This window comes from Canis lupus, chromosome X, assembly GCF_003254725.2.
Source record: "Canis lupus dingo isolate Sandy chromosome X, ASM325472v2, whole genome shotgun sequence".
Taxonomy (NCBI): Eukaryota; Metazoa; Chordata; class Mammalia; order Carnivora; family Canidae; genus Canis; species Canis lupus.
This window is the reverse complement of record NC_064281.1, coordinates 106,547,920-106,574,957: the sequence shown is the minus strand read 5'-3', so window position 1 is coordinate 106,574,957 and position 27,038 is coordinate 106,547,920. Positions and strand designations below refer to the sequence as shown.

General features: G+C 42.2%; 1 protein-coding gene across 8 annotated transcripts in view; it reads right to left on the bottom strand.

Annotated features, from left to right (window-relative positions):
• Window positions 1–27,038, bottom strand: part of LOC112649130 (integrator complex subunit 6-like) — an 86,156-nt gene that overhangs the window by 11,423 nt on the left and 47,695 nt on the right. For 3 of the 8 annotated variants that reach the window (XM_035711588.2, XM_025431155.3, XM_025431156.3), the window contains 6 exons: window positions 26,840–26,963; window positions 25,236–25,378; window positions 23,436–23,670; window positions 20,598–20,972; window positions 19,626–19,719; window positions 18,374–19,382 (listed from right to left, as the gene is read on the bottom strand). In XM_035711588.2, coding sequence (XP_035567481.1) covers window positions 19,271–19,382; window positions 19,626–19,719; window positions 20,598–20,972; window positions 23,436–23,670; window positions 25,236–25,378; window positions 26,840–26,963 — 1,083 coding nt within the window. In that variant the 3' untranslated portion in view covers window positions 18,374–19,270. Of the gene's footprint in view, window positions 1–18,373; window positions 19,383–19,625; window positions 19,720–20,597; window positions 20,973–23,435; window positions 23,671–25,235; window positions 25,379–26,839; window positions 26,964–27,038 lie in introns of those variants that run through there. The other 5 variants (XR_004812968.2, XR_004812969.2, XM_025431157.3 and 2 more) reach the window with 3 other exon arrangements.

The following is a 27,038-nucleotide window of genomic DNA, read 5'->3' as shown; positions in this document are numbered from 1 at the left end:
TACATGCCACTTCCATTTGAAAAGGGGCGCTTCTGTGCATACCCACTGCTGGGTGCGGGGCCTTGGTGCTGGAGAAATCTTGTGCCCACAGGACCCTGTTGTGCAAGGGACCCAGACCAGGAAGGGAAACTTTTCACTTGTCTCTGGCACCCTTTACAAACAAACTTCAGTAACAACTACAAGAAAAAATCTAAAGGACTCAGAACATTTCCACAGAGCAGGACAAGAGTGAATTTGGATCTTACAGGCAATATAGACAGGCATTTTGTTAACACACTAAAAGAGTAATGTCACATGATCAAAGAATGCAAAAAATGGGATAAAAAGCAACAACTATTCATGAAGAAAAGTTAAAAAAATTTTTTTTAATTTATTTTTTATTGGTGTTCAATTTACCAACATATAGCATAACACCAAGTGCTCATCCCATCAAGTGCCCCCCTCAGTGCCCATCACCCAGTCCCCACCCACCTGCCTTTCTACAACCCCTTGTTCGTTTCCCAGAGTTAGAAGTCTCTCATGTTCTGTCTCCCTTTCTGATATTTCCCACTCATTTTTTCTCCTTTCCACTTTATTCCCTTTCACTATTTTTTATATTCCCCAAATGAATGAGACCATATAATGTTTGTCTTTCTCCAATTGACTTATTTCACTTAGCATAATACCCTCCAGTTCCATCCACGTCGAAGCAAATGGTGGGTATTTGTCATTTCTAATGGCTAAGTGATATTCCATTGTATACTTAAAAGCATTTGTTAAGAAGGGTATGTAAATCTACAGAAATCTTCAGCATATATTATTCATAGGTAAAAAATTAGAAGTGCTCCTTGTAGGATCAGAAATAAGGGGGATCCCTGGGTGGCTCAGCGGTTAAGCGCCTGCCTTTGGCCCAGGGCGTGATCCTGGAGTCCCAGGATCGAGTCCCACGTCGGGCTCCCTGCATGGAGCCTGCTTCTCCCTCTGCCTGTGTCTCTGCCTCTCTCTCTCTCTCTCTGTGTGTGTGTGTGTCATGCATAAATAAATAAAATCTTTAAAAAAAGGATCAGAAATAAGGATGCCCATCATCATCCCTTCTATTCATACTCCCTACAGGAGTCCTACCTGGCACCTTAAGATGGTGAACAGGGCTATGCCCATGGAATGAGCTCTCAGACTGCTCAGTGATAGACAAGCCCCAGGAGTGGTGCTTTTCAGGGAGTTATCAAGCATGTCAGGTAGTGACAATTGTCTGGGAATAGAGACTGCTGGGGGTTCCAATAAGTTTGTCCCTTCAGTGGGTGACAGGTCGCTGGTGTTCAGAGCTACTGTGCATGTGACATCATTGATGTCAGGGCCACCACAGAACTCAGGAAACAACCATGGGAATAGTGCTCATCACAACAGCCCAGAGTTCACTGTCCCTCCTGGGATCTAGCCTTCTTTCTTGAGTGAACGCTCTTCCCATTCTTGTCAGCCTTGGGTTAATTTGCACAGTTCTGAATCCATTTAAATAATAACCATTATTTAGACAGGATTTACGTGTGTTCTCATTGCTTGTGTGCTGGAGTGGATTTTCATAGGGCCTTCCTCCAACAACCCAGAAGTGCCTCTTTATATATGCTATTTTTTTAAATTTATTTAAGTAGTCTCTACAGCCAACACAGATCTTGAACTCACCACCTTCAGATCAAGAGTAGCATGCTCTTCTGACTGATTTATAATGCTACCTTTTTAAAAAGATTTTATTATTTATTTTTGACAGAGAGAGACAGCACGCTCGCACAAGCAGGGAGAGTTGCAAAGGGAGAGAGAGAAGCAGATTCCCTGCTGAGCCTGATGTGGGACTCCATCCCAGGACCGCAGGATCATGACCTGAGCTGAAGGCAGACACTTGACTGACTAAGCCACCCAGTCACCCCAATATATGCTGCATTTTAAATGAGGTATAAAATCGAGTGTATAAGACTGTAAATTTTTTATTCTGTTTCTCTTTTTGTTCTGGACGAAAACTAGTATAGGCAGTGCCTGCGTATCAGGAAGAACCATCTATAATCCAGGTTTCATGTATTGCTTCTCTAGCCAACTGGTTTTAGTGAAATCCACATGAACGTATGTGAATCCCCAGAGAGGGTATTTATTCATTTTTTAATTTTGTATGACAAATTACCCCTAATTTAGCAGCTTCAAAAATTATACCAGATTTAGTGGCTTAAAACAATATTTGTTCTTTCTTCTCTCGTAGTCCTGTAGCTCAGAAGTCTGGATGGCTTTGACTTGGTTCTCTGCTTCAGGGATTAAAAAGCCAAAGTCAAGATTTTAGCCAAGCTGGGTTCTCATCTGGAAGGTCTGGGGTGAAATGCACCACCAAATTCATTCGGATTATTGGCCGAATTCAAGTCCTTTGTGCTATGAGACAGATCCTGCATTTCTCACAGGCTGTTACCTAGGGCTCAGCGTCACCTCTAGAGGCCCTTTTCATGTGGCTCTGTCCATCTCCAAGTTACCAAAGACATATCAAATTCTTCTCATGCTTTCTAATGACCTCAGCCAGCTGCTGGTGCTACCAGCTGGAGGAAACACTGTTTAAAAGGCTCAGAGGGTAGCTTTGGTGCTCCCAGTAATCCCACTATAAAGGTCAGATGATTAGTAATTTTAGTTACATCTGCACAGTCACTTTTGCCCTGTAATGTAACAATAGGAAAAAACGAGAGGGCAAAGGGCATAGGGAACATCTTAGAATTCTTCCAAGCAAGAGAAAGAAGTTAAGGTAGCCATGGGTTTAGAGCCACTTCCTTAATGAAAAGCCCTTGGTTTCTTTCTTTTTTTTTTAATTTTTATTTATTTATGATAGTCACAGAGAGAGAGAGAGGCAGAGACATAGGCAGAGGGAGAAGCAGGCTCCATGCACCGGGAGCCCGACGTGGGACTCGATCCCAGGTCTCCAGGATCGCGCCCTGGGCCAAAGGCCCGCGCCAAACCGCTGCGCTACCCAGGGATCCCAAGCCCTTGGTTTTAAGACCTGCTTCAGTCAATCTTGTACACGCCACTTCCATTTGAAAAGGAGCACTTCTGTGCATACCCACTGCTGTGACTTGGTGGTCAGAAAGCACCCAGGTTAGGATGGACAGCTCAGATGGCATGGGAACTCAGTGTACCCTGGTCAAGTATTCAATCCTACTAACGCCCAGTAGTAAGCCCAATGTTGTTCAAAAGGACCAGAATGACGTTTCATATGTCTGGGAAATTAGTGCCAGTTCAGAGCTGGGGTCCTGTAATCACTGACAAATCTGATTATTTCTCATCCCCAATGTACAGTCACACTAGTAAAAGATTGCAGGCCCCTTTGGGTATTCATGGGAGAGAGGTAATAACAGAAACTATTAGAAAGGTCCTTCCTTAAGAAGCCTCTCCTTGGAGGAGGGGCACGATGGCAGAAGAGTAGGGTCCCCAAATCACCTGTCCCCACCAAATTACCTAGATAACCTTCAAATCATCCTGAAAATCTACGAATTTGGCCTGAGATTTAAAGAGAGACCAGCTGGAATGCTACAGTGAGAAGACTTTGCTCTTCTATCAAGGTAGGAAGACGGGAGGGGGGGGAAGAAATAAAGAAACAAAAGGCCTCCAAGGGGGAGGGGCCCCGCGAGGAGCCGGGCTAAGGACGGGGCGAGTGCCCCCAGGACAGGAGAGCTCCATCCCGGAGAAGCAGGAGCTGCACCAATCTTCCCCGGGGGAAAGGCACCCGCAGGGAGTTAGAGCAGGACCCCAGGAGGGCGGGGATGCTCTCAGGCTCCCTGGGACACTAACAGACACCTGCGCACCCAGGAGAGTATGCCATACCCCGCGGCTGAGCTCCCTAAAAGACTGCAGCGTGCATGGCTGGACCCGGAACAGCTCGGAGGGGCTCGGGCGGCGGCTCCGCGGAGGGGGCTGCGCGGCCGTGGGAGCGTGAATCCAACAGCGCAGACCGGGAGCACAGGGCGCTGGGACACAGCCCAGGATCCGGCCTCCCACCGGGACAGGCAGAGGCCGGGAGGGCACAGGACAGCAAGAACGCTCCTGCCAGCGAGCTGAGCAGATCAGCGGCCCCGCCCTGGAGCCTCCAGGCCCTGCAGATGGAGAGCTCCATAGTTACTGAAGCCAGGGCTCCAGGGCCGCCCACCACTGTGTTTGTTCCTCCTGGGGCCTCACGGGGTAAACAACCCCCACTGAGCCCTGCACCAGGCAGGGGGCAGAGCAGCTCCCCCAAGTGCTAACACCTGAAAATCAGCACAACAGGTCCCTCCCCCAGAAGACCAGCTAGACGGACAAGTTCCAGGGGAAGTCAAGGGACTTAAAGTATACAGAAACAGAAGATACTCCCCTGTGGTGTTTTGTTTTGTTTTGTTTTGTTTTGATTTTTGATTTCTGTTTGCTTCCCCCACCCTTTTTTTTCCTTTCTTTCTTTTTCTTTCTCTTTTTCTTCTCTTTTTTCTTTTTTCTTCCTTTTTTCTTTTTTCTTTTTCTCTTTTCTTTCTTTCTTTCTCTCTCCTTTTCTCCTTTTCCCAATACAACTTGTTTTTGGCCACTCTGCACTGAGCAAAATGACTAGAAGGAAAACCTCACCTCAAAGGAAAGAATCAGAAACAGTCCTCTCTCCCACAGAGTTACAAAATCTGGATTACAATTCAATGTCAGAGAGCCAATTCAGAAGCACTATTATACAGCTACTGGTGGCTCTAGAAAAAAAGCAAAAAGGACTCAAGAGACACCATGACTGCAGAATTTAGATCTAATCAGGCAGAAATTAAAAATCAATCGAATGAGATGCAATCCAAACTAGAAGTCCTAATGATGAGGGTTAACGAGGTGGAAGAACGAGTGAGTGACATAGAAGACAAGTTGATGGCAAAGAGGGAAACTGAGGAAAAAGACAAACAATTAAAAGACCATGAAGACAGATTAAGGGAAATAAACGACAGCCTGAGGAAGAAAAACCTACGTTTAATTGGGGTTCCCGAGGGCGCTGAAAGGGCCAGAGGGCCAGAATATGTATTTGAACAAGCCATAGCTGAAAACTTTCCTAATCTGGGAGGGAAACAGGCATTGAGATCCAGGAAATAGAGAGATCCCTCCCTAAAATCAATAAAAACCTATCAACACCTCGACATCTAATAGTTAAGCTTGCAAATTCCAAAGATAAAGAGAAGATCCTTAAAGCAGCAAGAGACAAGAAATCCCTGACTTTTATGGGGAGGAGCATTAGGGTAACAGCAGACCTCTCCACAGAGACCTGGCAGGCCAGAAAGGGCTGGCAGGATATATTCAGGGTCCTAAATGAGAAGAACATGCAAACAAGAATACTTTACCCAGCAAGGCTCTCATTCAAAATGGAAGGAGAGATAAAGAGCTTCCAAGACAGGCAGGAACTGAAAGAATATGTGACCTCCAAACCAGCTCTGCAAGAAATTTTAAGGGGGACTCTTAAAATTCCCCTATAAGAAGAAGTCCAGTGGAACAATCCACAAAAACAAGGACTGAATATATATCATGATGACACTAAACTCATATCTTTCAACAGTAACTCTGAACGTGAACGGGCTTAATGACCCCATCAAAAGGCGCAGGGTGTCAAACTGGATAAAAAAGCAGGACCCATCTATTTGCTGTCTACAAGAGACTCATTTTAAACATAAGGACACCTACAGCCTGAAAATAAAAGGTTGGAGAACCATTTACCATTCAAATGGGCCTCAAAAGAAAGCAGGGGTAGCCATCCTTATATCAGATGAACTAAAATTTACCCCGAAGACTGTAGTGAGAGATGAAGAGGGACACTATATCATACTTAAAGGATCTATCCAACAAGAGGACTTAACAATCCTCAATATATATGCCCCGAATGTGGGAGCTGCCAAATATATCAATCAATTAATAACCAAAGTTAAGACATACTTAGATAATAATACACTTATACTTGGTGACTTCAATCTAGTGCTTTCTACACTCGATAGGTCTTCTAAACACATTTCCAAAGAAACAAGAGCTTTAAATGATACACTGGACCAGTTGGATTTCACAGATATCTACAGAACTTTACATCCAAACTCAACTGAATACACATTCTTCTCACGTGCACATGGAACTTTCTCCAGAATAGACCACATACTGAGTCACAAATCGGGTCTGAACCGATACCAAAAGATTGGGATCATCCCCTGCATATTCTCAGACCATTATGCCTTGAAATTAGAACTAAGTCACAACAAGAAGTTTGGAAGGACCTCAAGCACGTGGAGGTTAAGGACCATCCTGCTAAAACATGAAAGGGTCAACCAGGAAATTAAGGAAGAATTAAAAAGATTCATGGAAAATAATGACAATGAAGATACAACCATTCAAAATCTTTGGGACGCAGCCAAAGCAGTCCTGAGGGGGAAATACATCGCAATACAAGCATCCATCAAAAACTGGAAAGAACTCAAATACAAAAGCTAACCTTACACCTAAAGGAGCTAGAGAAATAAACAGCAGATAGATCCTACACCCAGGAGAAGAAGAGAGTTAATTAAGATTCGAGCAGAACTGAACGAAATCGAGACCAGAAGAACTGTGGAACAGATCAACAAAACCAGGAGCTGGTTCTTTGAAAGAATTAATAAGATAGATAAACCATTAGCCAGCCTTATTAAAAAGAAGAGAGAGAAGACTCAAATTAATAAAATCATGAATGAGAAAGGAGAGATCACTACCAACACCAAGGAAATACAAACGATTTTAAAAATATATTATAAACAGCTATATGCCAATAAATTAGGCAATCTAGAAGAAATGGACGCATTCCTGGAAAGCCACAAACTACCAAAACTGGAACAGGAAGAAATAGAAAACCTGAACAGGCCAATAACCAGGGAAGAAATTGAAGCAGTCATCAAAAACCTCCCAAGACACAAAAGTCCAGGGCCAGATGGCTTCCCAGGGGAATTCTATCAAATGTTTAAAGAAGAAACCATACCTATTCTGCTAAAGCTGTTTGGAAAGATAGGAAGAGATGGAGAACTTCCAAATTCTTTCTATGAAGCCAGCATCACCTTAATTCCAAAACCAGACAAAGACCCCACCAAAAAGGAGAATTACAGACCAATATCCCTGATGAACATGGATGCAAAAATTCTCAACAAGATACTAGCCCATAGGATCCAATAGTACATTAAGAAAATTATTCACCATGACCAAGTAGGATTTATCCCCGGGACACAAGGCTAGTTCAACACTCGTAAAACAATCAATGTGATTCATCATATCAGCAAGAGAAAAACCAAGAACCATATGATCCTCTCATTAGATGCAGAGAAAGCATTTGACAAAATATAGCATCCATTCCTCATCAAAACTCTTCAGAGTGTAGGGATAGAGGGAACATTCCTCAACATCTTAAAAGCCATCTACGAAAAGCCCACAGCAAATATCATTCTCAATGGGGAAGCAAGGGAGCCTTTCCCCTAAGATCAGGAACAAGACAGGGATATCCACTCTCACCACTGCTATTCAAAATAGTACTGGAAGTCCTAGCCTCAGCAATCAGACAACAAAAAGACATTAAAAGCATTCAAATTGTCAAAGAAGAAATCACTCTCCCTCTTCGCTGATGACGTGATACTCTACATAGAAAACCCAAAAGCCTCCACCCCAAGATTGCTAGAACTCATACAGCAATTTGACAGCGTGGCAGGATACGAAATCAATGCCCAGAAATCAATGGCATTTCTATACACTAACAATGAGACTGAAGAAAGAGAAATTAAGGAGTCAATCCCATTTACAATTGCACCCAAAAGCATAAGATACCTAGGAATAAACCTCACCAAAGAGGTAAAGGATCTATACCCTAAAAACTATAGAAAACTTCTGAAAGAAATTGAGGAAGACACAAAGAGATGGAAAAATATTCCATGCTCATGGATTGGCAGAATTAATATTGTGAAAATGTCAGTGTTACCCAGGGCAATTTACACGTTTAATGCAATCCCTATCAAAATACCATGGACTTTCTTCAGAGAGTTAGAACAAATTATTTTAAGATTTGTGTGGAATCAGAAAAGACCCTGAATAGCCAGGGGAATTTTAAAAAAAGAAAACTATATCTGGGGGCATCACAATGCCAGATTTCAGGTTGTACTACAAAGCTGTGGTCATCAAGACAGTGCGGTACTGGCACAAAAACAGACACATAGATCAATGGAACAGAATAGAGAACACAGAAGTAGACCCTGAACTTTATGGTCAACTAATATTTGATAAAGGAGGAAAGACTATCCACTGGAAGAAAGACAGTCTCCTCAATAAATGGTGCTGGGAAAATTGGACATCCACATGAAGAAGAATGAAACTAGACCACTCTCTTTCACCATACACAAAGATAAACTCAAAATGGATGAAAGATCTAAATGTGAGATAAGATTCCATCAAAATCCTAGAGGGGAACACAGGCAACACCCTTTTTGAACTCAGCCACAGTAACTTTTTGCAAGATACATCCACGAAGGCAAAAGAAACAAAAGCAAAAATGAACTATTGGGACTTCATCCAGACAAGAAGTTTTTGCACAGCAAAGGATACAGTCAACAAAACTAAAAGACAACCTACAGAATGGGAGAAGATATTTGCAAATGACTTATCAGATAAAGGGCTAGTTTCCAAGATCTATAAAGAACTTCTTAAACTCAACAGCAAAGAAACAAACAATCCAATCATGAAATGGGCAAAAGACATGAAGAGAAATCTCACAGAGGAAGACATAGACATGGCCAACATGCACATGAGAAAATGCTCTGCATCACTTGCCATCAGGGAAATACAAATCAAAACCACAATGAGATACCACCTCACACCAGTGAGAATGGGGAAAATTAATAAGGCAGGAAACCACAAATGTTGGAGAGGATGTGGAGAAAAGGGAACCTTCTTACACTGTTGGTGGGAATGTGAACTGGTGCAGCCACTCTGGAAGACTGTATGGAGGTTCCTCAAAGAGTTAAAAATAGACCTGCCCTAAGATCCAGCAATTGCACTGTTGGGTATTTACCCCAAAGATTCAGATGCAATGAAACGCCGGGACACCTGCACCCCGATGTTTATAGCAGCAATGTCCACGATAGCCAAACTGTGGAAGGAGCCTCGGTGTCCATCGAAAGATGAATGGATAAAGAAGATGTGGTTTATCTATACAATGGAATATTACTCAGCCATTAGAAACGACAAATACCCACCATTTGCTTCAACGTGGATGGAACTGGAAGGTATTATGCTGAGTGAAGTAAGTCAATCGGAGAAGGACAAACATTTTATGTTCTCATTCATTTGGGGAATATAAATAATAGTGAAAGGGAATATAAGAGAAGGGAGAAGAAATGTGTGGGAAATATCAGAAAGGGAGACAGAACATAAAGACTCCTAACTGGGAAACGAACTAGGGGTGATGGAAGGGGAGGAGGGCGGGGGTGGGGGTGAACGGGTGATGGGAACTGAGGGGGGCACTTGACGGGATGAGCACTGGGTGTTATTCTGTATGTTGGTAAATTGAACACCAAAAAAATAAATTTATTATTTAAAAATATATATATATATAAAGCCTCTCCTTCATACATTAGTTTTTGGATCTTTAACCAAGTCAAGTGTGGGGTTTGATTGATCAGGGCCCCTTGGTCAGAAGGGGAGTAAGGAGAAGTATGTCTGCACTGCAGGAGATCCTGCAGGGCACCTCTCAATATTCCCATGTCCACTTCCTATGGTCAATGGAAACTACGCCAAGCTAATTCATTCAGGACTGCTAATGATCATGAACTTTGAGAATAAAGATTTGGGTCACCCCAATAGGAACAGGACCATCACCAGGCAAGGTGCTTGGTGAGGGCAAAGGGAATGTGGAATGGGTAATGAGAGAAGTGACCACACAGCCATTTGAAGAATCAAAGACTGTAATAATTATGAGTGTTATTTCCTTAGTTTGATATGAACAAGTTTACATACATAGTAACCAAATATATTTTTTTTAATTTTATTTATTTGAGAGAGAGAGTATGAACAGGGGAAGGGGCAGAAGGAGAATCAGACTCCCCACTGAGCAGGGAGCCTGACGTGAGGCTCGATCCCAGGACCCCAGGATTATGACCTGAGTCAAAGGCAGATGCTTACACTACCCATGCCCCAATCAATATTTTTGGGTTTCCTCCCCCTCATCCCCTTAGCTACTAGCATAAAATGCATCAATGTGAGTTAACTTTATTTCTCAGTGTTTAAGATGCAGGAAATTAAAGGCAGAGGAGGGGCGCCTGGGTGGCTCAGTCCATTAAGTATCAGACTCTTGATTTCAGCTCAGGTCATGATCTCAGGGTCAGGAGATCAAGCCTTGAGTTGGGCTCTGTGTTGGGAATGGAGCCTGCTTGAGATTCTCTCCCTTATGCCCCCTCTCCCCCCACCCCACTTATGCTCACTCTCTGTCTCTCTCTCAAAAAAAAAATAATAAAATAAAGGCAGAAGTGATTTAGGCAGCAAAAGAATAACAAAGACTTAACAGCAAAAATTGAACTTTGTACCCTCTTTAGGAAAAGGGTTAACATGTTCTCAATTATAAGCAGGGACTCTTGTATCATGTTAACCAGGAATAGGGAGCATGGTTTAAAGAGATGTTGAAGGGTGCCAAGCTGAGAAGAGGGCACCCACTCTAATGTGTTCACTTGGTTAGATGGCACAAATTACAGACACTTCCACTGGCTGTTTCCAATTAGAATGTGCCACAGGGAGGTTACTAGAGATTGAAGAGCATGGCGGAAGAGAAACCACTGCCATTTTGTAGCTCACACATGGTATTGCTCTGCTAATTCACCTGTTGGCCTAAGTCAGCAGCTCGGCCTGCAATTTCTCTACCTTCTCCTAGGTTCCCCCTCAGTTTTTCTATCATATGGACCAGGTGTTTGTGGTTAGCCCCAAGAAGCTGGGCCCTGGATTCTGCAGATAACCTTGTCACCAAGATCAGAGGCAACAAGAAAGGTGATGTATTTGTTTGTTCTTATGGGTTTCCAGATCAAATGTGTGGGATTTAGCTCATGAATTTCCCTCCCTACCCCAGCTGAGGTGACAGCATCCTTATAGAGACTTCTTAACCGCATTCCACAATTACATAAATGAGGCCAATTTTCTGTCCCAGCAGCAGCAGCAGCAGCAGCAACAGCATATATATCTCCTACTTTCTCTGTGTCTCTAGTTGACCAGAGGATACCTAACTTTTATTAGGCCTCATCATACCACTGGCTTCTTGGATCTGGTAGTTTTCCCCGTGCTAGTATATTGTATATTGTATATAAGAACACCTTTGAATTTCATTTTTTATAATTTCCTTGTTGTTTGGCTCAATGTTTCCAAATCCAGCATAAACAGATACCATTATTGATTGGAAGTATCTTACTTCAGATGGCTGAAACAGAATACCATAGACACAGTGGCTTAAAAACAACAGAAATGGGGGTGGTTGGGTGGCTCAGTGGTTGAGTGTCTGCCTTTGGCTAAGGACATGATCCTGGGGTCCTGGGATCAAGTCTCACATCCCAATCCCTGAGGGGAACCTGCTTCTCCCTCTGCCTCTCTCTCTGTGTCTCTCATGAATAATAAATAAAATATCTTAAAAAATCAGAAATGTATGTCTTGCAGTTCTGGAAGGTTGAAAGTCCAAGATCTAGGAGCCAGCATGCTTAGGTTCTAGTGAGGGCCCTACACCAGGTTGCAAATTGCTCTCTTCTTATGTGGCAGGAAGAGCAAAAGAGAGATCTCTGGGGTCTCTTCTATAAGGAAACTAATCCCATTCTTGAAGGTCCCACTCCCATGACTTAAACACCCCCCCAAAGGCCCCACCTTTTAATACAATCACATTGCGGGTTAGGATTTCAACCTGAATTTGGGGGACACACAAATAAATATTCAGTCCATTGCAGTAAGTGATTTTTTTTAACTTTTTAATTTTAAGAGCAGTTCTAGGCTCACAGCAAAACTGAGAAGATACAGAGATTTCTCATGTCTCCCTTGCCCCACACAAGCATAGCTTCCCCACTACCAGCATCCCCCTCCACAGTGGGACATGTGTTACAATTGATGGACCTACAATGGTGCATCATCATCACCTCAAATCTATAGTTTACATAGGGGTTCGTTCTTGGTGTGGCACACTTTATGGGTTTTGGTAAATGTATAATGACATGTATCCACCATTACAGTATCAAAGTATTTTCACTGCCTTAAAAATCCTGTGTCCTGAACATGAGAGACTCCTAACTCTGGGAAATGAACAAGGGGTGGTGGAAAGGGAGGTGGGTGGAGGGTGGGGGTGACTGGGTGACGGGCACTGAGGGGGGCACTTGGGATGAGCACTGGGTGTTATGCTATATGTTGGCAAATTGAACTCCAATTAAATAAATAAATAAATAAAATAATCATTTTCTTTTTTTTAATTTTCTATTGGTGTTCAATTTGCCAACATATAGCATAACACCCAGAGCTCATCCCATCAAGTGCCCCCCCAGTGCCCATCACCCAGTCATCCCCACCCCCCACCCACCTCCCTTTCCACCACCCCTTGTTCGTTTCCCAGAGTTAGGAGTCTCTCATATTATGTCTCCCTTTCTGATATTTCCCACTCATTTTTTTCTCCTTTCCCCTTTATTCCCTTTCACTATTTTTTATATTCCCCAAATGAATGAGACCATATAACGTTTGTCCTTCTCCGATTGACTTATTTTACTCAGCATAATACCCTCCAGTTCCATCCATGTCAAAGCAAATGGTGGGTAAAATAATCATTTTCAACACAATGCAAAAAAAAAAAAAATCCTCTGTCCTGGGGCGCCTGGGTGGATGGCACAGTTAAGCATCTGACTCTTGGCTTTGGCTCAAGTTGTGATTTCAGGGTCATGAGATCGAGCCCCACATCAGGCTCCCCACTCAGCGTGGAGTCTGCTTGGGACTCTCTCTCCCTCTCCTCCACCCCTCCCCCACCCCGTGCTTTCTCTCTATATATAAAATAAATAAATAGATCTTTATAAAAATGCTCTGTGCTTGGTCTATTCATTTCTTCTCAATCTGTCCAACCCCTCGCAACCACTATCTTTTTATGGTCTCCAGCGTTTTGCCTTTTCTAGGATGACAGATAGCTGGAATCATGGAGTAAACGGCCTTTTCATATTGGCTGCTTTCACTTATTAATATGCATTTAAGATTTCTCTATGTCTTTTCATGGCTTGATAATTCATTTTTTTAAGATTTTATTTATTTATTCATGAGAGACACAGAGAGAGGGGCAGAGACATAGGCAGAGGGAGAAAGAAGCAGGCTTCCTGCAGGGACCCTGATGTGGGACTCAATCCCAGAACCCCGGGCTCACAACCCAAGCCAAAGGCAGATGCTCAATCACTGAGACACCCAGTTGCCCCTTGATATTTCATTTCTTTTTAGCAGTGAGTGATATTCCATTGTCTGGATGTACCCATTTATTTATCCATTCACCTACTGAAGGACAATGGTTGCTTCCAAGTTTTGGCAATTAAGAATAAAACTGCAATAAACACTTTCGTGCAGGCTTTTGTGTGGCCATAAGTTTTAAACTATTTGGGGTAAATACCAAGGAGAGTGATTGCAAGATGGTATGGCAAGAGTGTGTTTAGTTTTGTAAGAAACTGCCAAACTGTCTTCCCAAGTGACTGTGTCCACCAGCAATGAATGAGAGTTCCTGTTGCTCCACATCCTTGTCAATTTTTGGTGCTGTCAGTGTTCTGGATTTGGGCCATTCTAATAGGAGTGTAGTAGTATCTCATTGCTGTTTTAATTTGCAATTCTCTAATGACATAGGATGCGGATCATCTTTTCCTATACTAACTTACTATCTGTATATAATTTTTGGTGAGATGTCTGTCACCTCTGGCCCTTTTTTTAGTTGGATTGTTTTGTTTTTCTGATTATATTAAGAGACCTTTGAATATTTTCAGGAAAAATCCTTTATTACATATGTGTTTTCCAAACCTTTTCTCCAGTTTGTTGCTTGACTTCCCATTCTCAAGACATTGTCCTTCACAGGGAAGAAGCTTTTAATTTTAATGAGGTCTAACTTGTCAATTTTTCTTTCATTAATTGTGCCTTTGGTACTGTATCTAGAAAGTCTTCATCATATCCAAAGTCCTCTAGGTTTTCTCCTATGTGATCTTCTGAAAGTTTAATAGTTTTCTATTTTACATTTGGTCTATGATCCATTTTGTGTTAATTTTTGTGAAGAATCTGTGTCTAAATTCATTTTTTTTGTATGTGGATGTCTACCTGTTGCAGTACCATTTGTTAAAGAGACTATCTTGGCGGGACACCTGGGTGGCTCAGTGGTTGAGTGTCTGCCTTCAGCTCAGGGCGTGATTCTGGAGTCCCAGGATTGCGTCCCACATCAAGTTCCCCACAGGAAGCCTGCTTCTCCCTCTCCCTCTGCCTATGTCTCTGCCTCTGTGTGTGTGTGTCTCATGAATAAATAAAATCTTTTAAAAAAAGAAAGAGACTATCTTGGCTCCATTGTATTGCCTTTACTCCTTTGTTGAGGATAAGTTGACTATGTTATATGGGCCTATTTCCAAGTTCTTTATTATGTTCCTTGATCTATTTATCTATCCCTTTGCCAATACCACACTGTCTTGATTATTGCAGCTATGTAGTAAGTCTTGAAGTCAGGTAGGGTCAATCCTCCAACTTTCTTCTTTTCCTTCAATATGGTGTTGCCTCTTCTGGATCTTTTGCTTCTCCATATAAATCTTAGAAACAGTTTATCAGCATCCAGAAGAGAACTTGCTGGGATTTTGATTGGGATTGCATTGAATCTATAAATCAAGTTGGGAAGAATTGACAACCAAAGACTGGAGTTTTTAACTCTCAGGCTTGTCCACACTAAGCAACCAGCAATTTGTTGATTATAGTTCAGGTTTTTCTACCATGGCCCTCATTCTCATGGTGGCTTCCTATCATTAATCCCTGCTCCAATAAGCTATGACTCCCTGCTATTTGTCTCTCCAATGTTGGGGGCAGTTGTCAGCCCTGTGTCTGCCCCTCACTTATAGATCCAAGAAGAGTTGTTTGTTTTTCAGTCTGTTCAGCCTTTCACTTGTTGGGATGGAATGATGACTTCCAAGCTTTTTACATGCAGGACCAAAAAACTAGAAGTGAATTTTTTTTTTAAATGTTATTACATCTCTCTAAAAATTAAAAATAGAATTACCATGTGATCCAGTAATTCTACTACTGAGTATTTACCCAAAGAAAACAAAAACACTAATTTAAAAAGATATATGCACTCCCATGTTTACACAGCATTATTAAAATAACCAAGATATGGAAGCAACCAAAATATTCATAAATAGATGAATGGATAAAGAAAATGAAGATGTGGGTTTGTGTACGTGTGTGTATGTATATATTGTATGTATATTTGTGTATACATACATGCAATGGAATATTATTCAGCCATAAAAAGAATTAAATATTGCCATTTGCAATTACATGGATGGATCTAGAGTGCATTATGCTAAGCAAAGTAAGCCAGTCAGAGAAAGACAAATACTATATGATTCCACTCATATGTGGAATTTAAGAAACAAAACAAATGAGCAAAGACAGAAAAGAAACAAACAAAACAACAGACTCTTAAATTTAGAGAAGAAACTGGTGGTTGTCAGAAGGAAGGTGGGAAGGAGGAGGGGGGAAATACATGAAGGGGATGAAGAGTACACTTCTCCTGATGAGCACTGAGTAATGTATGGAAGTGCTGAATCACTATATTGTACATCTGAAACTAATGTATCACTGTATGTTAATTATACTAGAATTAAAAAAATATTACATCTCATAATTTTGTATGTCAGGAATTTGAACAGGGCTGAGATGGCACTCATTCTGCTCCATACAGCATCAAGTGGCATTAGATGGCTGCTGGACTGCCCTAGAGCATTTTGTTGTTGTTGTTGTTGTTGTTGTTGTTGTTGTTGTTGTAAACTACACATAAAATCTACTATTTTAAAAGGGTACAATTCGATGGCATAAGGTGCACTCACAATGTTGTGTAACCATCACAGAACTGGTTCTAGAAGGAATCAGTTTGTACTATCCCCAAAGGAAACTATACAAGCTGTCATCCACCATTTCCTCCTCTCCTCAGCCATTCAGAGCCAGTTTTCTACTTTCTGTCTCTATGGATTGGCCAGTTCTTGATATTTCATATAAACAGAATCATACATATATGCCTTATTTTGTCTTTTATCTGGCTTCTTTCACTTAGCATAATGCTTTCAGTGTCTATCCATGTTGTAGTATGTGTCAGTACTTTATCCCAAGCAATGTACAAAGGCTCCCATTTCTCTCCATCCTCAATGCTTATTCTATTTCTTTTTTATTATAACCGTCCTGGTAGATGTGAAGTGTTATATTATGGTTTTGATTTGCATGTCCCTAATGACTAATGATGTTGAGCATCTTTCCATGTGCTTGTTGGCCTTTTGTGTATGTTCTTTTTATTTTCTTTTTTTCCTTTTGTGTGTGTTCTTTGGAGATAGATAGATGATAGATAGATAGATAGATGACAGATAGATAGATATTAAATATATATATTTATTACTATTAAATATTTTACTTATTCATTCATGAGAGACACAGAGAGAGAGAGATGCAGAGACATAGGCAGAGGGAGAAGCAGACTCCCTGCAGGGAACCTGATGTGGGACTTGATCCCAGGACCTTGGGATCATGACCTGAGCCAAAGGCAGACACTCAACCACTAAGCCATCCAGGTGTCCCAGTTATGTTTCTTCAAAGTTTTTTGGTCTGTTTTTCCTTAGATTGCCTCTTTGCTGTTAAGCTGAAAGAATTCTTTTTATATTATGGATACTAGACCCTTATTGGATGTATGCTTTGCAAATATTTTAAAATACTCCCATCCTACGGGTTGTCTTTTCACTCTCTTGATAGTCTTTGATACCCAAAATGCTTTTAATTTTGATGAAGTCTTTTTTAAAAGATTTTATTCATTTATTTGAGAGAGAGAGAGAGCACAAGTGGGAGGTGGGGAGAGGAATAAGCAGGCTCCCCACTGAACAGGGAGCCCAATGCAGAGTTGAATCCCAGGATCCTGGGATCAGGCATGACCTGAGCCGAAGGCAGACGCTCAACCAACTGAGCCACCCAGGTGCTCCAAGTAAATGAAAACAAAAATTTTTTAAGATACTTTGATTTCAATCTTTTAAAATTCATCAAGGCTTGTTTTGTGGCTTAATATATGGACAACCATGAAGCATACTTTGTGAGCACCTGAGAATATGTACTCTGCTGTTGTTGGGTGGGTGTTCTATAGGTGTCTGTTAGATCTAATTGATGTAGTGTTGTTCAAGTGCTCTATTTTCTTTTTTTTTTTTTTTTTTTTTTTTTTTTAACAGACTAGTTATTTTTTTTTTAATTTTTTTTTAAATTTATTTATGATAGTCACAGAGAGAGAGAGAGGCAGAGACACAGGCAGAGGAAGAAGCAGGCTCCATGCACCGGGAGCCCGATGTGGGATTCGATCCCGGGTCTCCAGGATCGCGCCCTGGGCCAAAGGCAGGCGCCAAACCGCTGCGCCACCCAGGGATCCCAAGTGCTCTATTTTCTTACTGATCCTGACTAGTCATTCTAGCCATTACTGTGCTAAACCTAAAACCCAACCAGAGGTGAAAACTTATGGTCTTCTCAGGTCTTTTCCAACTATGAGCCCTGCCATGGGCATGCACATGGTTTTCTAGATACTCAGGTCCATACTGGAGCATGCCAAAGCCCGTAATACCCAAGGTTTCTCATCCCCCAGTGTCTCCTCCCAGGAGTTGGGCCAAACAGAAGCAATTGCTCCCCCTGTGTCTGTCCTCTGGGAGGCCCCCAGACAGGTTCAAACAGACAAACAATTCCTTGGGACTAAGATCAACTCTCCTGCCTCCAGAAGTAGGAACCCATACTTAGAATGCAAGCTGCCATCCTCAAGACTGGGGAGGGAGGTGAACAAGAATCTATTCAAATGCCACAGAACTCTCTTATCAGGTTTCAATGGCTTTTCTCCTGATTCAGTGTTCGCTTGGTTGCTGTAAATCTCTATCCTTCATTCTGACAGGTTTTTTTTTCAGTGTTTTCAGTGTTTCTGGGGAGGGGTTGACCCCCCTCCAAAGTACCCTGCTCTGCCATTTTCCCCAACATTGGGTTCTGTGAGTGACATTTTGAAGTTTAAATCCTTGTGTTAACATCTTTACTGACAATGTGCACTGTTTTGGGAAAGGAACAACAGATTACAAGAAAGGTAAAACTAGAAATTTCTCTAGTGTTAACAAGCTTGTGAAAAATCAATAAAATGATTTATTTTATATATGCAAACTCAAAATCTCTTTGTACACTTAAATTTTCGCAAATTAGTACAGACATAACAATACTGCTCCATATAAACCTTTGTATAAACATTAAAGGAAATATATACATTATTTTTTTCTTTTTGTGCTTTCAAAGCACAGAATGTACAAGTCCACCTGAAGACTTTCTGGCGTCACATGCAAGAACAAATGTCAGGGTTGGGGTTGCCTCAGGTGCACTTTGTAATGTCTCTAGACAAAATAGAAGAGAGTTGGAGGTAGATCGTTCATGACTCTCCCTGCCCCCTCCCACAGAGAAATAAGTTACCCACATAGCAGCTTTCTTACTCTTTGATTCAAACTGTCCTGAATATTGCATGGTTTAAAAGGCACAACTAGGAACTGTTGAAAACTCTGTTCGGCACACACAAGGTTACCAGCTGTATTCTGAACACTTATTCTTTCTAAACGATGTAGTGAGAGCACCGAGCAGTGCTCCACTTACACGTGACCCCTAGTCACTCTGGAAATGCACAGAACAAAGCTCATGTGAGGAAACCCTTATCATATCTAGTAGGGGGTAACAGTGTTTACTGAATTGAACCTGCTGAATTAAGAACATCACCTTCCCCAACTGGGAAAAGAAACAACAAAACAACAAATTAATACTTTCAAGGGAAACTCTTAGGGCAAAAGCCAGCTTTGACTTCCGGAGACTCATAAGATAAAAAAATAAAATAAAAAAAATAAAAAGCTCCATGGCTTTTCCTTAGCTTCAGAAAGGCAATTCCCTTGGCTAAACAGTCTAGGAAGATTTAACAACATCCCCGTCCATCCTACAGTACAGAAAACTTGCCCTTTTTTTATCCTCCTTGGTCTTTGCATTAACATGATGATCTGTTGTTGATGTGATTAACGTTGTTGAGGTGGTGGTGGTGGGAGTCTATTTTTTCTAGGACCTTCTCAAGATACTGAATTAAGACTCGTCTTTTAAACCTAAAAATAAAGAGAAAGTGTATTAACCAAATACGCTTAAAGCCCACCTCACACTGTGGTGAGCCTAGAAGATTCCGTAGACTTAGAATGAAGGAGGTGGACTCAGATTATATCAATATAAATGCCTCTGGAGACAGCCTTAACTATGAGTGAGGGCCGGGGTTGGAGAAAAGCAAGGTAGGGCTTATTCCTACCCCTGTCCTGCCTCAAAAAAAAAAAAAGAGGTCTCTTCTTTACACCCACCTTGCAGCTTCTTTGATGGTAAATTCAACAAATTGTTTCTTGACTGAAAGAGGCCCTTGCACTTCTTCAAGCAAAATGAAAATCCTTTCATACTCTAAAGATATATAAAAACAACAACTTCAGTATTAAAAAAAATAAATGAAAAATAAAATTCAATCCTTATGTACCTTTAGAAATCATTCTTCATGGGTGGAAAGTCAGATATAGTTTGTATTTTAAACCCTCAAATAAAAAAATCCACCCATTAGCTACTAAGGAAACTCTTGTAAACACTGCACAGATGTGGTAGGCTGAGAACAGCCCCTAAAGCTGTCCCCATCTTATTTCCCAGAACCTTCGAATATGTTACCATATATGGCAAAAGGGATTTGACTCTGCAGATGTGATTAAGTGATGGATCTTGAGATAGGGGATGATCCATGTTGATGCATCAGTGTAATCACAAATATCTGAATAAAAGGGAGGCAGTAGAGTTGGCATCAGAGAGAAAAGATGTAAGGATGGGAGAAGAGGCTAAATAGGAGAGAAGGTGCTAACACTACTGGCTTGAAGATGGAGGAAGGGGCCAGGAGCTAAGGAGTGCAGGCAGCCTGAGAAACAAGAAAGGGCAAGAAGACATCTTCTCCCTAGAGTCTCCAGAAGAAACGCTGGACTGCCAGTGCCTTCCTTTTAGTCCACTGAAAATAATTTTAGGATCCTGACTTCCACAACTGCAAGGGGAATAGAGTCTTGAGCCTGGTAGTTTGTGGAAACTTGTTACAGCAGCAAAAAGAAACTAGTATGACACCTAAGGCGAGGCAAGAGAAAAAAGTGTATTGGGTCCTTTTAGTTAAAGCAAGAGGAATCACTTTAAATTATGCAAAAACCCAAAACCTCTCAAAAATGTACCTCAAGAGATAGCATCAATCTATCCTGAATCATAGAATGCGGACCTTCCGTGACATTATTGATGCATGTTCTTTCACTACTTACTTCTTCCAAACTTTCGAACTTCCTTCATTAACTGATGTTTTATATCAGCATTGATTCCTTGCGCCATGGCAGGAGTGATTTGCAATGTGTTTGGTACAGTTCCCAGAGGAGATGTCACTGAGACTTTCTGATCCTCGACAGAGACACTGCACTTTTTGCTTCCTCCTAGAAGTGTGTTAGTACCAGGTTTGGGAATCAGGCCATCTTTCCTTAGGGTAGTGAAGTCATCTGACAGAGAATCCATTTGGTTGTGGGGAATGCCATCTCCCGCCATATTCATAAGCTCTGGTGGAGCAGATTTTGACAAGAAGCCATCAGGGGAGATCTGACCATTTTCCATCTTCTCCTCATGGACCTCAGGAATGACAGTAACATCTGGAAACCAAATTAAGAAGTTGAGCTGTGAGGTAGATGTGTTATATCAACCCTACACGTAGATCCTGGTGCTCCTCAGTTTGAAGGAAATTATTTGTTTCCAAGAGCGAGAAGATGTACAGGTGGAGTCTGAGACCCCCTCCAATTGAGCTCATGAAGATAATACCACAAAACCATTTCTTCTCTCCATGGCATTTGAAATACATATGGAAACCAAGTCAGACAGTACAACTAATAAGCATTCTCAGATACCTGGCATCCATGGTTTAGTGGCTGCCTGTTACAAGCTGAATAGCAGCAAATCTCACTTGATGTCATAGTGTATGTAATTGGCATATAAAATGGCATTCTTCACTGAGCTTGGCACTAGACTCCGTGGGCCCCCTTCAACCTGCCTCTTCTCTACCTCAAAGTCTCTGAGGAAACAGGTGGCCATTAGGTCCCAAGGCTCTATATGTACTCCATTACCAGAAATTTCTGTCTGCATACGATTCTCATAATTCCTTTCTGTGACAGAGAAGTGGGTGTCCTTTCACCTCAAGTCTGATACCTGTACTTCATATGCTCAGCCTCCTTGGGGCCAGGCACTGAGCCAACACCAGGGGATCAGCAGTGAAGGAGACAGACAGAAACGATCCCTAAGCTTATGGAACTTACATCCTCATGGGGAAGTCAGATGGTATGTGTAAAATGGGCAAAGGGAATAACCCATTTTGACTTTGTGCAGGAAAGAAGTAAGCAGGGATGTGGCAGAGAGCAAGAGGGGAAGCCTCTACCAGCGTGTGGTCAGAGCCAGGAGCAGGAGACAGAGCCAGCCTGTGCACATGCAGAGAAGTTCTAGTGGCCATGAGGGCCATGCAGGACCCCTAGGATGGGACAAGCTAGGGCTGGGGAGCAAAGGACAGAGAGAGAGGCATCAAGAATGACAAGGAGAGGACAGGTGATGGCAGGAGAGGATGGCAGGGCCAGGTCCTGCAGGGCATGTAGACCAGTGTCGGGAGCTCAGACTTCCTCCTGAGTGCACAGAGGGCAGGGGGTGATGATGGATTCCGGGATGGACGTGGCATGATCTGGTTTCTGTGTGGACATGGTCACTCTGGCTGCAGGGCAGTGAAGCGGCTAGACAGGGTCAATCAAGAAAGGGAAGCCGGGAAATCAGATGAGAAGCTACTATATAGTAGCTTCCAGCCACATGGTGGCAGCAGAGACTAGAGGGATGGGGACAAATGGGCACTACAGGAATTCTGGGTGTCAAATTGCCTGGAATTGCTAAAGGATGGAAGTGAGAGAAGAATTAAGAGAAATCATGTTGACTCCAAAGGTTTTCATCTGAACCCCTGGGGAAACAGCAGTGCCAGGGCTGGGCAGGGATCGGTGCCCAACTGCTCGTGAGGGTGGACCGTGCCCTACTCTTCCCAATCTGCCTCAGTGACCTCATGTTGATGGCCTGACATCAATAATGCTGGCATTATTTACACTGTGGAAATCTGCAAACACTATAATCCAGGGCTTCACCCTGCCAACCCCCACACCCTCAGGTAGCCAGCTGTCACAGCTTTACTAACACACTGCCCGATGGCATCACTTAAGATTGAATGACCTGCACTGTGCTATAAGCACAGCCATGGAGAGGGTAGAGGTGAGGTGTTCCAATGACCCATATGAAACCAGCTGAGTTTTGTCTATCTACCAGACACTTCAGTGGAGAGACCATGCCCATCGTTAAATTTAGAGTTTGGAGCAAGTTGTAATGTAGAGGTGTAAATAAATATCCAAGTTGTTGATACATAAATCTCCTGGAAAGTCCAAGACTGGATGGAATGACCCAGGGAGGTGAGAGGGTCCAGAATAGAGCTTTGGGTTCCTACACTATTTACAGGTAGGGGAGAAAGGGAGAGAGGACAAGAAGAAGATGAAGATGGGTCGCCATTAAAGAGCAAATAAAACCAGGTAGTCTTTGGGAACCCGAGGAAGTTTCCAAGGAGGAGGGAGGAAATGGCTGTGTCAAAAGACACAGAGGGGCAATGGCAACATGCAGCAGATACTGGAGACCCTGATAATGCCTGCGTCAGTGGAAGGTAGAGGTTGAGCCCAACCACACTGAGTGAGAGAAGGAAGAGGAACAGAGGACACAGAGCCAGCGCAGCCGCATTGATGCTCCTCTTGAGCCCATTCACCCCTGCAACTTCAGGAACCTGCTTCCTCGTTGTGACTCATGGAGCAATAAGGTCCTTTACCCATTTCTCCATCTCAGGCTGGTGACAATGTCAGTCTGGCTCCTCCCCCCTCAACTAGGGCCTCTGTTCTCCACCTGGTCCTCCATACCTACCACATCGATGATATAACGGTTTACTCAACAACCAAAGAGCAAAAACAAAAGAAATGAGTACAAAGGAAACTAAAGTTGCTTAAGAGTCTTAGTCCTCTAGGAGCCATAAGGAAATCACAACCACTACTCTATACCTGTATGGACAAGGGTGGGTTTTATGAGGTTTGGATAAGATGGCAGCCACGAGGCTGAGGGTGGTCCCTTTCCGCCCACATGGTTAGTTACAGTAGGTGGTGTTTGTGGTTTCCTCAACAGCAGGGACATACTCCGCCTTCTTTTAGATGACAGAGGACTGGTGGCTTCTCCAGGACGCTTCACTTTGTTTTGTGGCCCTGCTACGAACTCATCTGCTTCATCAATCATCATTCCCTAGAAAACATCAGTGAATGAGGTCCATTAAAGAAAATGCTGTGTGCATGCCCCATGCATACATGCACATATACACAATCATGCATCACATCACCAACACAGGTCTTTATCACAGGCCAGAGATTTGTCATGCCCCACATAGACTCTTTCCTTAGAAAGCTCTACTCTGGTCCAATAGAATGGGCTGCCAAGGTCAAACACAGTACAATCATGATTACTCAGAAAACTTGAGGAATGAGCAACTTGTATCAACCAAAATGGGAATAAACCCACAGTGACTTTTCTGAGGAAGGACAAACCATTCTGAGCCAACCCAGTTGGGTAAAGGAAATAATTCCTTCTACTGTGCTTTTGTGCTTTAAACGCATCATTAGGAAATACTGATTATCACTGTACAGAATGCTGCATGTAAATGGTGGAAATGTCATTCCCCCAACAGCAACCTCACAGAGATTCAAATATGTCTACCGCAGGGGCTTTTTACTCTCAGGAGTAAAGGATGAGAGCCAGTAGTGTAGACAGTAAGCTAAAAGCTGTTCTCATTCAAGGATAACCCAATAATATGGAAATATTTTCATAAAATCATGATAAACGACATTTCCAAGGCATTTTCCAAAGCAAAACAGTAGGCAAGGGGAAACCACATTCACTGAGCATTACTACATGTCTGATCATGTTCAAAATGGTATACATGCATCCACTCACTATTCCACAGGGCTCTGTTAGTTAAACATAACAAATATCCCCATAGCTACAAATGAGGAGACCAAGGCACAGAAAGATTAAGAAAAGCTCCAGTTAATTGAAGATGGGGGTGAAATGGGATACCTCCCAGTCTAGTTTTGTTACAAAAGAGACTATTGTATGGTCTGCACTTTAATACCAATGGTCTTCTCCATGTGTGCAGATATAATCCCCATGTGTCCTCATCCTTACATGATCAAGTCAGCATCTCTCTCTCTCTCTCTCTCCTGGTCACACACACACACACACACACACACACACACACATGCATATAACATTTAGATCTCTAGTAGGACAATCCAAATATAGCAACATCACCTAGTACTCCCTATTTCATGAGGAGCACTTCATCACAGTCTAGAGGAAGTACTAGAAATCTGAGTCACAGAAACAGGAAATAAATGGTGATCTCAATAGTAAATGAATCAGTGTGTAGAGGTGGGAATGGATACAGACTCTGGAGCTGGAAAGATGTAGATTCAAATCCTGGCTCTTGTCAGCCATGTTACTCAGGGCATGTCACTTGACTACTGTGAGCCCTGGTTTCTTCTTATTAAAGGGCAGATGTGAACATTAAATGTGATAATTTAAAACACCAGCTTCTACTTGGTACTCAAGAAAGGCCAGTTATTATTTTCTTCCAGCAACACACCTTCGTATTAGGAGGCTCCCACTTTCCATTCACAAAGACCCCCCAGAGTCCTATTTTATCTTTTAAACAAACAGAAGGAGAAGCTCTGATTTATATTCATCTTGCCCAGAAGAAAGGAATTATGGCAAGAATATCACAATTTAGGTAGACCTAGAAATATACATCTTACCTTCTTATCTTGTTTGAACGGATTGCCAAAAGTATGCAGTCTTTTTGGTTGATCTGGATCAATCTCCCGAAGAGGAGAAGCCAATGTCTTCAGATATTCCTGATAGTTACCCATTTGTGCGACCGGAACGCTATGAAGGGAATCTATAAAATCATAGGGAAAGAAACAGATGCTACACAGCTGCAGTGTCTGTCTTTTTAAGAGGACATGATCATACTTGGCTTTAACAATGTGGACCTTGGCATACAATAGTCTAAAATCTCAAATTCTAAAATCTAAAAGCATCTCTCATCATCCCACTCATTACTCAGTGTACCATCAGTAATGCCTACAAGCTCAAATCACTAGGCCAACCGCAACTCCCTTCCACTTCAAATGAGGTTTAAAAATGGGCTGACATCCCCTAGGGCACCACCCAACTTGAAGCACCATGTTTGTTCTGCATTTCAAAGAGCCTACGCTCCATGGTTCTGTCTTATCCTCCAGAGGACCTTGGTTAGTAGTAGGCTTTATGTTCTTAGAGAATGTGATTAAATCTACAGGCTCTCTTCCTAGAGAAGCTTCCTCCTTGCCATAAACTTGGTGTATAATTTCAGGAGGTTGGCCAGGCTAAGATTTGCTCATTTCAATAGACAAATGACCCCTTTTAAAATGAACAAAAGGGAGTAAAGGGGAATTGTACAACATCACCAATTATCCTAAGTGCTATCAGGTTAATTCTTTTCATGTAAATGAGGAATTCTGGATTGAATTCATCATGGCAGACTGTGTTGTACAATTTCCACCTAGGTCCTGCCACTTTCCAACTCATGACTAGCCATTAAGGAGAGAGAGAGAGAGAGAGAGAGAGAGAGAGAGAGAGATCAAGAAACAGGCCCCTGGGTAGCTCAGTCAGTTAAGCGTCTGCCTTCTGCTCAGGTCATGATCTCAGGATCCTGGGATCAAGCTCCATGTCAGACTCCTAGCTCAGCAAGAAGTCTGCATCGCCCTCTCCCTTTGCCTCTTCCCCCTGCCTGTGCTCTCTCTTTCTCTCTCAAATAAAATCTTTAAAAATGTTTTTAAAAATTTAAGTAAATTAAAAAAGAAACAGATTCTTAACCACAGAGAACAAACTGAGGGTTCCCAGAGGGGAGGGGGGATGGGAGATGGGTGCAACAGGTGATGAGAATTAAAGAGGGCACTTGTTGGGATGAGCACTGCATGATGTATGGAAGTGTGGAATCACTAAATTGCACACTTGAAACTAATATTACACTGTTCATTAACTAGACTGTAATTAAACTAAAAACTAAGAAAAAAATGCTCACTCTCCATTCCCAGATCCGTAACATGGGCATAAAAACAGTATCTCTCTCATGGGACTGTTCTGAGACTTACAGGAGCTGAAGCATGGGTGGTGTCTTACGCTTGCAGATTAATGCACACCTCCCCTAAAACCCGAGAACAATCAACTTGTGCCTGAGGAATGTAGGGATTCAATGAAAATGGCCATCCTAAGCCTTAAAATATGACTGAATAGCCTACCCATTAGGCAGTAACACCTCCATGTAAATCAGGGCTTGACATTTTCCTAATCAACAAAAACTACTTCTTTGTTCATTTACCTTCATCTTGTCCCACAATAAACTTGTGTGTCTTCAGCAGATTGGATCTCATTCTGGTCAACTGGTCTAAGAGACCTCTACGCGGAATGTCATAAGCATTTCTGTACGTCTGGGGTTTCAAATCCTATTTGAAAGGGAACAAATAATTTCAGTTCTTCCTGAGGCTTTTCAGATAGAAGTATAATTCTTAATTCTCTGA